The following is a 10,670-nucleotide window of genomic DNA, read 5'->3' on the forward strand; positions in this document are numbered from 1 at the left end:
TTCTTCTGTAACACCTGCCTGCTTTGGAGGGTTAGTGTGGGGATTTGACGTATTGAAGGACTTTTAGTCTGATTCTCAGGTAAGCAAAGAAAATAGCCACTCAGGATATTTTTGGTTAGAAAGGGGTGGTATAGAGTGAATTGCAGAATCTGATTTCACAGTGGGGTCTCTGAATGATCGAGTCGTTATTTTCATTATTGACCCAGATTAGACTCTCTGTGAAAACAGTCCCATCAGCTGGAGAAAGCTGGGCAGTGCTGGTCTAACCGTTGCTTTCCCAGGTCGCCAGCCTGGGAGAGCCCAGCGTAAGTGACAGTCTCAATGGTCTGTCTCCACAACCTCTCCCCATTACAGTCATAGGTCTCCAGGTCCCTCCCCTCTTCCTTATTGGATCCCAGCTGTTGGAGAACCCTTTTTGGCTGATGCCACTGTCAGCACAGCCTCAATTCACCATGGCTCCTGTTGCTTTAGCTGCTGCCTCAGCCACGTCTGTTCCATTGGACACTTGATTGCAGGAGACATAATCAGCCTTGGGCAGCTTAAGCGAAAGGAGATTTACTGCAAGGCCACAGAGACTCTAGAACTGATGGGAGGCTGGGGGACCAGATGGGGAAGAGCAGGGACCAAGGATGTGTGGGAGGGCCAGGGTGTGGGGAGCAGGGGACATGGCAACTGCTGTGTCCCCTCTGAACTTGTGCCACGTGCTGAGATCCAGTGACCCAGTAGAGCATCTGGTGGCCTCTGTAAGCCCGCCTATAGCGGGAAGAGGGCAGTGGGAGAAAGAAGCGGGGAATAACCCGTGCTCGAAGACAATACATGGCAGAGAAATAATTTCCCCTGAGATTAGGGTGCTGGTAAGGTGAGGGAACAGTGCCGGGCAGCTGCAAACCGCTAAATGTCACTACAGTGTGGCTGCAGCTTTCTGGCCACTATAGGTTCTCTTTTTTGCTAAAGCTTCCACAGGAAGGGGACTTTGCTCCCAGCTCTTAGGATCCTTGGAGGAATCTGGTGTGTTCAGCTTACAGTCCCCACTGACAAGGAGATGGGGACAGGACCCAGTGGCATTGGAATGACACTGTCCTGTGTCAACCTCAGGACCCGCCCTGCCAATCACAAGCCACTGTCCCAGGGAAGCCTCCACTCCCTCAATTTTCCTGCTTTCCAGGGAAGCTCCCCACCGTGACGGGACACCCCCAGCCCTCAAAGGTGTCTGACTCCCTTGTCCCAGGATATTAATCCTTCTGTTCCAGATTCTAACCATCAGCAACAAGAGTCCCATATCCTTTCCTCTGCAAGGTGTCGGCACTGCAGAAAGGACTCTCGGGGGCCTGGTGTAGGATGCAGGGGGCCCAGGGAAGACCCTCCTAAGCTTAACTACCCTCACATGGAGCAGAAGGACCCAGCCCTGCACGCAGGACTGTGCATGGGATAAATAACCACTGCCTGAGCTTCAGTTGAAATCACACAGAGGCCTCCACACTGCCCGCCTGCTCCAGCCCTATCAGAACACGGAGACAGCGGTGTCCGTTGCCTGATTCTCAGGGTGAAACATTTACAATGGCAAAGAGTTTCCAATGGAACTGAAAAGCGGTTCCTCGAGGCCAGGAACTGAGTGAGTGGTGCAGACTTCCAGCACCCTGCTACCCAGAAAGGCCGTGCTCTCTGATGAAGACCCACACCTAGTAAACAAAAAAATCTCCAACTCTCCAAGTTGTTTTGGCCATGACTCTCCCTTGGATTATTTCTGCCTAAATTTCTACTATGTAGGGGACAGATTTTCACGGAAACCTGGGATGCAGAGAAATCCCCTCTGCCCACCCTATGCTGGATTTAATGTCAACTTCCATTTTAGCAGGATTTCTGCAACATTTCTTTCCGCCCTCGCCTCCCTTCCTACTGTAACACATCATTTCCTTCTGTTTCCAGAGTTGTCGATGATGAAATCGAGGCCAACCTTGAAGAGGTACTTTTAACTCCTTGAATTAGACCCACTCTGTCCTGGGCAACCCAGAGCAGAGGGACAAAAATAATCTCAAGGGTTTAGGAGGCCCCCAGGGCTTCATGAACACAGCTTGAAAGAACACAGCCATGCCCCGGGAGTCCACGAGTGCCTCCTGCACCGGCTCTGGCCACCGCCTTGGGCCTGGGCAGTCCCCTGCCCATTAGGGTGGAGTTAGCCCGTGTGCGCGTGGGGTGTTGTGGAGAGGGACGGGACACCAGTGCTGCACTGATCATGCAAGGTTCTCGTCACACTCCTTTCTGGGCCTCGGTTTTCTCATCTATACAATGAAACTGCTGGATGACAGTATTTCTCAGGTTCCCCAGAGTTCCAAGCATTGTGATTCAGTGGTAAATCCTGAAGGGCTTTGAGGGATACAACTCAAGAATTTCAAACTAGGTCCAACCATAACAAATCCAAAGTCAAGGAAGGACGGCACCACAGAGGAAGAGGAAGGAACTCTTCCCACTGTCCCAGGACCTGAGTGGCTTGGTAATCGTTGGCTCCTCAGTTGCAGAAGCTCTGTGCTTGTCCTGTGTCCTCAGTAAGAGACCCAACAATTTCAAAGAGCCTCATGAGCTGTGCTCATTAGCCACTGTCAAAATCCTTCTAGAACATTCCACCTAGTCTTTTTGCTTCTGAATCCCCATTAGAGTAGATCATAAAAGACCATTTTGGTTGAATGGTAGAGAAGATACCTATGTGAGAAATTTAAGCATAACTCCTTCTCACGTAGTTTCTATTCCCTCTCATGTGTTTTAACTAGAAAAAACATTTCTTGTATTAATTCTTCACACCATCTTTTATCTCAATCCCAGTAACCCTAGAATTCAGGCCCAAGAAGTGGAGAAGGGGAACCGTGATGGGGGAGGGGCAGCTGCCCGGGGAAGGAGGGAGGGAGGGCAGCCAGGCCCCCTGGTGTCATTCTTTGCTCCGTCCATTGTTTCTTACCTCTGTGCCTCACCTTCCAGACTGACGTCAGCGAGGAAGACATTGATGATGGATTCAGGAGGCTGTTTGCCCAGCTGGCGGGGGAGGTAGGTGTTCCCCACATCTCTATGTTATGTACTCTGGTTGATGAAAAGGAATAGACAGTCTCTGTCCTCAAGGAGCCTTGAATTTAAAGGGGGAGAGGAAACAAACAACAAAAGCAAAGAGGAACTGCAAATTAACTCAAACTTCTGCTCAGATTCCTTGCCCACATCCTCCCCAGGACATTGGCACATTGCCAAGGCTTCCATTCTCATCGTCCCTCTGGCTCTGTGTTCCTCCTGCCTTAGGATCCTTGGCCTCACCTTGTGGCTGTTTTCTTTCCTCGGTTCCACTCAACTGAGACATGGAACTCGGCCCCTTATCCTTGACTTCCACAAAAATATTTGGGGAGACAGAAGGGTTTTAAATCTCAAGAATGCAAGCAACTTACAACAGGGTATTAGACTTCCCTGTTCTTAAAAAAAAAATCCCTCAACCATTTAGGCTTTATTCTGCTACAAATTATTCAGCTTTCTTCCTTTCCAACAACTCCAAGAAAAGTCATCCTCCATATAACGGAGGATCTAGCTCTCTCCAGTGTCCACCATGGAGCTCATCTGGGCCTGCTCATCAAAGTGCTCCAGCAGGTGCTGTCTGTACCACCTGCCTGCCTCCAGCCCTTCCTCCTGGTTTCTAAGGGAAGGGGACACCATGGAGACTTATTTCCCCACTGATGGAATCATACACACACACCTTCCCCAAGGAGGCAAGAATGACTGCAGTCAATCTTGGTCTTAAACGAGGGGGCTTGTCCCCAGCTACACAACATTGTGTGAGTGAACAGAGGCACGTGAGCCACCTCTGAGGAACCCTGGCATAATGGACCGTAGAGAAAGCGCTGGGCCAGGTCTTGGAGACAGCCGGTTCTAACCAGCTTTACGGGAAGCCAGATCTGAATTTCAAAGTGTGGGGAAGGCGTGCTGGATGGGAGGGATGGTCTGAGCGAACTAAGTCAAGTAAGACCACAGACATGGGCAGATTGGAGAATTTAGTCTGCGTATTCTCTACGGCAAAGAACTGGTGAATGAACGCTACCCAGAGCACGTGGTACATTACAAGGCTCTATCTAAAACACGGGCTATTGGCAGTGCTACTCGAAGTGCGTTGTGGGGACAGCAGCAGCATCTCCTGGGGGCTTGTTGGAAATGCACATTCATAGACCCCAGCCCAGATCTGCCTAATGCCCCTCACACAGGCTTGGCCGGGGCAGGCATCCATTACACGGGTGCCGCTCCGTGCTTCATGCAGCTCCAAGGGAGCCAGTAACGATGCTCTGGTTCCGTGTCCACAGGATGCAGAGATTTCTGCCTTCGAGTTGCAGACCATCTTGAGACGAGTTCTAGCAAAGCGTAAGTATCCCCTCCTTGCAAATCCCTCATCCTGCTCCTTCTGCTGCGGACTCAAGCGAACATGGGAATCCTTCCCCTTCCATGTCTTGGCTGCTGTGGCTTCACCATCACTCCCTACTCCCATGTAAATACCACTGCCACCGCCACCACCAAAGTAGATGAAGGAGGTTCTATTTGATGTGATAAAAAGAACAAAGGTTTCCGGGGTGTAGAGATCAAAGATTCATCCAGGTTTCCAATACTGACTAGCTCTGTGATCTAAACCAAGGTATATAACCTCTCTGACTCTTGTTTCCTTATCTGCGTAATAGGCCTATTACTACTTACCTCTTAGGAGTGGTTGAAGTCTTAAATGAGATAACATGTAGAAATTGCCAAGCACAAAGCCTGCACTCCATAAATAGTGGCTATTATGATGATTCATTGGTAAGAAAAGGCTGAGTCAGCTCAGATAATCAGAGCCAGAAGGCATTCTCAAGCCTCTGAATTCCCTGGCTGTATATAGCAGGGAACCATTAATAGTGATGACATCTCACTGATTAGCCAGAATGGAAAAATAAATGGACCATCGTATACTCAAACTAAGTGAATGGTGTTCAACTCTCAAATGTGTGTTTAAATGAGCCCAATCTGACCATTCTTTACTGGGAGAAATGTCACTTCATTTGAGGCAGTGGGCTAGGCAGGTGACTTCAAGGCTCCAGAAATGGCTGCTCTCAGCCCAGGCTGTAGGGTTTCCACAAAGAATAAATACAACTGGATAGAGACTTGAGAAGGAGCTAGGGAGCCATGCTTCTCACAAACCTTTTCAGCTTGTAACTATTTCTTAACCAAAAAATATCAAAGCAGGGGCCAGCCCCACAGTGTAGTGGTTAAGTTCAGCATGCTCCACTTTGGCGGCCGAGGTTTGTGGGTTCGATCCTGGGTGCAGAACTACACCACTCATCAGCCATGCTGAGGCAGTTACCCACATACAAAGTAGAGGAAGACTGGCACAGATGTTAGCTCAGGGCTAATCTTCCTCAAGCAAAAAGAGGAAGATTGGCAACAGATGTTAGCTCAGGGCCGATCTCGCTCACCGAAAAAAATATATATATATATCAAAGCAAATATCACTTGCCCACTATTGATCTCCAGGAGGGAGAAACACACACACACACACGTATATTTTTTCCTCCTCAAATGATCACAAGAAAACGTGCTGCCTTTGATAAGATAGCAGTCCACTGAGCAGGGGTTTGTACAATATCAAAAGTTATAAGCCTGTATCAGAAACAAACGCGTATGTTGTCGTGTCCTGAATATCAGCACTGTGGATCATCTCTAGAATCTCATGGCCTTCAAAGATGGCTTCTGGCCTAACCCTATGAGATAAAAGTAAATCCTCCTTTTAGAGCCAAAGAAGAGTCCAGAGCCAGCTGGGTCTTCCATCCGGATGAACATGAACCACGCGCATTTCACAGGGACCAAATATAGCTGGTTCTTGCCCTGTGGCCACCGAACAAATGGCTGTATTAGAGCTTCTGTGATTCCCAGAGCTCCCGACCAGGGGGTGGGAACGGCCAGGCACGGCCAGTCCAGTGCCGGACTTCTCTGAGGCAGGCCTGGCCCTTGCTCTCCCTCCTCCAGTCTGGGGAGAGGACAAGATGATGGTGTTTACCCTTGAGGCCACCAGGCACAAGTGAGGTCATTCAGATGTGTGGCCATCACGAGCCCAAGGAGACGAAAGCCTCATTGTTTCTCCCCAGATGGAGGGTGGGGGTGGGAGTAGGGAGGAATCAGGCCAGGCTCGATTCAGCCGCTCCTTGTTGGGAGAGCAGCATTTGTTTCACTGGTGCCTCTGAGCTCGGTCCCCTCCCCCGGCTGCCTGGTAACTGCTGCCTTCTGCCCAAGTGTCCCACACGCAGCCTCATGCCCACACCCAAGGAGGGGTCGGTGCCCAGGTGGCAGCTTTGAGACAGGTTAGGTTATAACCTTTCACAAGGACATGACAAAACAGGGGGCTCCTTATGAAGTCTGTGGGGAACCAGATTCATGTTTATGACAAGGGTCTTATACCACCTGCCGATCCCCAGTGAGACAGGACTCACCCAGTAGAGCACAGTGGGTCCGGATGGCTTCCGGGACCTCAGGCTTCTCAATGCGCTGGGGACACGGATGCTCCGTCAATGCCTGCAGACAGAGGGTTCAGGTAAACCTCTTCCTGTCACAGGTCCCAGCCTAGCATGAACTCATGTGCCCTGTGCTTTTCATTTCCCTGCCTCACGACCACAGGCAACTTTGCACCCTGTGAGCACTTAGAGACCCAGTCATTTATCATTCTTTTATTTATTTACTTAAAAAGCACTTATTAGAACCCTGTTCGCCCATGGCATCTATAAAGAAGTCAGGCAAATTTTACACATCCTCTGTACTGTCCCAATAGGGTAGCCAGTAGCCAGATATGGCGATTTAAAATAATTTAAGTGACTACTGTTTTGGAGGGTGCAGATATAGAACATTTCCATCATCATGGAAAGTTCTATGAGACAGTGCTGCTCTAGGGGATTTTCCAGTCACACTTAACTTTGTCTTCCAGGCCAAGAAATCAAGTCAGATGGCTTCAGCATCGAGACCTGCAAAATCATGGTTGACATGCTAGATGTATCCTTTCGTGTGCTCTGGAGAACAGAGGCTAGAGAAGTGGGAAACCTCGCTCCAGAAAGATTCAAACACACTGCCCTCCAGAATGGCTGGCTGTACCCGGCTTGCTGACGTGCTATAAGGCTGTTGTCAGTGCTGACCTCCCTTACTCAGGAAATAGGCTCAGAGTGCAGGTCAGCCAGCTTCCCTGGGCAAGTGCTGGAAATTTCGGACAGCACACCTGCCATCCTCTGCCCAAAGCAGCTTGGATGTTTTTCCTGAGTGACAGTGTGTCCACTGCTTCCTCTAGGAAAATAGTCCCTAAACCATGATATTTCTGATGTGAATCTGTTTTCTCTGGTCATGATTTTCTTGATTTGTAGACCTGGGGTCTGCCTTCCATGAGCATTCTCCTTCCCTGTGCTCTGGCTCCTTCCTATGCCACCCGCCTGGCCCTGAGGCAGACTAAACTGGGACTAACATCCATGTCCACCTTGTTCCTGATGCTTACTGAGAAGGGCTGGCCAGAGATGGACTAAGCTTCTAGCAAGTTTTGTCTATTGGCTTATGGCACCCACTGTGTAGGTTCCCCCACAAAAGGCCTCTTAGAAATACTCCAAATAGTACTCCCCAAATCACCAAGGGGCCAGCCATTAGGAGCCCTCTGAAGCCCTCTCTGCATGTCATCCGATAGCTCATTTTTAGCAGGATCTGGCGCCCCCACAGCACCCCCGGGCCAAACAGCAAGCCGAGTCAGGGGGAACCAGCAGGTCTCTATCTGGCCCATCCTCCTGCCCATAGATGCAGGTTTGGCCAACTTGAGAAGCAGGACAAGGGTCTTTCTGCAAGAGCTCCTTGTGAATATGCTGTGGGTACCACAATTAAGAGGACAGACCAGATGACACAAGGCCCACCTGAACCCAGACTCTGGAAGCTTCCCTTAACTGAGGGCAGTCGGATGGGACTGGTAAGCTGGGGCTGAAGGAGTTCTACATTCTTTGGACGAAGATTCAGAAATACCAAGTAAGAGCCCAGGGGGCCGGAGGGCAGGGCGGGGTGGGTCTGTATTGGGAACATGCTGCGCATAGACCTCTGGAGGCAGCAACTCTTTAGGAGGGTGGAGGGACCTTTCCAAGGGGATGGGGATTTTCCCATAATGGAGCTCAGGGTGAGGGAAGACAGGGCCGGGTCAACGCAAATAGAAAGAACAAGGACTTTGCAAGTTAAGTGTCTGCTCCCTGCCTTTGCCTCATTATTGACGGGCTATGGGGTCATCTAAAAGCCACCATCAAGTGTCCTGAAGAGGCTGTGTAGCCTCTTGTTGCCTGGATTTTTGACAGTCCAAGTACAAAAATTACACAGACAGTAACGTGGGCCGTGGTAGTTGGCTAGATGATTTGATGGGCATCTTTACAAACCAGCTCACAGGGAGGCAAAATGCTATTAGCTATTTAAGGCAGAAATATTGATGATTCTTCTAAGGCCAAACTAGAGGCAGGGAGCTGGAAAAACTTCATCCCCACTCGGCACACAGCACAGAGGTGACTTGCCACCTGCTATGCTCCAGGCCATGGTTTTATAACTATTTTGCATGTTCCAGAAAATTTACCGGGAAATCGACGTGGACAGGTCTGGTACCATGAACTCCTATGAGATGCGGAGAGCATTGGAAGAAGCAGGTAACCCTCGTGACTGTATTTTCTTCTTTTGTTTTATCCGTGGAGTGTATGAACACTTATTCTGTACCATACGCTACAAAGTGGTAAGCTATGAAATAAAGCAGGGGCTGGTTCAATACAGACACATTCTTTTCATTCCCCTTTTAAAGACTTACTGGTAAAATAAAATGCAGTCCAGAACGTTCTGGCCATTAAGCCTTCTTGAATCGAAGTTTCCTTCTGAGTGGCCTGGCAGGTCAAGCCCACAAAGCTAGTTCTTAAGCAGACTCCCCCCAGCGCCTCCTTTCTGGTGCAGGGCTGGGCACCAGATTGGTTGGGCAGAAGTGGGAGGGCTCATCTCCACGGTGGGGTAAGTCCCTAGCAGAATGTGATCTCAGTAAAAAGGACAACAGCTGTGGGAGACCAGCAGAGCGGGAGACTGGTATGCTTTGGGGACAGATATGATAACGTGAGGTTGTTCATTGTATTAGTTGGGATATAATACCACAGCAGAGACCCCAAATAACTGGTCTAAACAAGATACATCCTCCTCTCACATGGCAGTCCAAGCTCAGGCCGTCCAAGGCTGGGGCGGTGCCTCCTGCTGTCAGGGACCCAGGCTGCTTCTCATGTTGCGTCACCAGCCTTAGAGTGTTGCCCTTATCCGTGGGATAAGGGTGGCCTGCCACCATAACCACGTTCTGGCAACAGGTTGATGGAAGGAGGGAAAGGTGGACTCCTTGCCTTTGAGAGCACATGTCACTTTACACACACATCCCACAGCCAGAAGTTAGTCACAAAGCCTCAGATGGCTGCACTGGAGGCTGGGAAATGCAGTCTTGATTCTAGGCAGCCACAGCCCATTAAAAATTCTCTTGCTATGGGAAAAGGGAGAATTAGTATTAGTTTACCATGAACAGTTTCTGCCACATACATCCAGGAAGAACCTAGTCTCCCAGATGATTCAGAGCTAAACAAACAAACAGAGAAGGAAGTCTGGTTAACAGCATGAAGCTAGCAGCGTGACCATGAAAGTAGGAACATCAAGAAAATCTTCCATGTCAGTCAGTAAGGAGACAGGCAGGGTGAAGGTGAACAGTTTAGAAACAGAAGCAATGGCAGAAGGCACTGGCTTTGCAAAATAAAATCAGCCTTATAGAAGAGCAGCCAAGGGACGAAAGCAATTATAATTGTGTATAATTGCCTGTCAGTCCCATAACCGTGAAGAGAGACCCGGGGTGCAATCTGATACTCAGCAACCAGTTTGCCTGTTTGTTTAACTTCAGGTTTCAAGCTGCCCTGTCAACTCCACCAAGTCATCGTGGCTCGGTTCGCAGATGACGAGCTCATCATCGATTTTGATAATTTCGTTCGGTGTTTGGTTCGACTGGAGACGCTATTCAGTAAGTGGGTATTTGGGGAAAGACCCATTTCGGTTCCTCGGTATTCAAATGGCTTACCTTTCACCACCGGTGCAATCATCTGAGCCAGAGATGTGTCTGTCCAGTTGAGAATGAAAATCCTTCTTTAATTTGGTGAAGGAGGGAAGAAATAATAGCTTGTGACATTCACTGAAATCAGCTGCCAAATCGGGGAGGCGGATAAGGTGGTCTCTGTTTAGCTCACTCACGTATGACATCCTCTTTCTTCCTCTGCAGAGATATTTAAGCAGCTGGACCCCGAGAATACTGGCACGATAGAGCTCGACCTTATCTCTGTGAGTCAGCTGCTTACACCAACCCCCTCGCTCCTAAGGGGATGGGGGATGGGGTGGGGGGCACCTATGGCTTATTGACTTCCTCTGTAGAACTTTCTTTAAGACTCTTTTGGTCTGTCGGGGCTAGACCTGTAAATGGTTATAAGATCCCACAATGCACTTTTATTTGCTCGTTTCCCAACTACCTATTGGTTCTTGAGTCTAAGAAAACACACCTGGTCCCTCCTCCCATGAGCTTTGCCTTGAGTGTAGCACAAGGTTAAAATAAGAAGAGGGTGGCTGCAGAATCCTTC

The 10,670-nt window shown here is 49.4% G+C and overlaps 1 protein-coding gene across 1 annotated transcript in view; it reads left to right on the forward strand.

The window, feature by feature from the left end:
- CAPN2 (calpain 2) overlaps window positions 1-10,670 on the forward strand; it is a 57,410-nt gene that overhangs the window by 44,233 nt on the left and 2,507 nt on the right. Inside the window, exons 13-20 of the mRNA XM_004439539.3 lie at window positions 1,927-1,963; window positions 2,971-3,036; window positions 4,323-4,380; window positions 6,959-7,023; window positions 7,957-8,025; window positions 8,603-8,681; window positions 9,947-10,063; window positions 10,319-10,377. Of these exons, the coding sequence (XP_004439596.1) occupies window positions 1,927-1,963; window positions 2,971-3,036; window positions 4,323-4,380; window positions 6,959-7,023; window positions 7,957-8,025; window positions 8,603-8,681; window positions 9,947-10,063; window positions 10,319-10,377 (550 nt within the window). The remainder of the gene's footprint in view (window positions 1-1,926; window positions 1,964-2,970; window positions 3,037-4,322; window positions 4,381-6,958; window positions 7,024-7,956; window positions 8,026-8,602; window positions 8,682-9,946; window positions 10,064-10,318; window positions 10,378-10,670) is intronic.

This window comes from Ceratotherium simum, chromosome 36 (genome assembly GCF_057802395.1).
Source record: "Ceratotherium simum simum isolate JZ-2026a chromosome 36, ASM5780239v1, whole genome shotgun sequence".
NCBI classification, from domain to species: domain Eukaryota; kingdom Metazoa; phylum Chordata; class Mammalia; order Perissodactyla; family Rhinocerotidae; genus Ceratotherium; species Ceratotherium simum.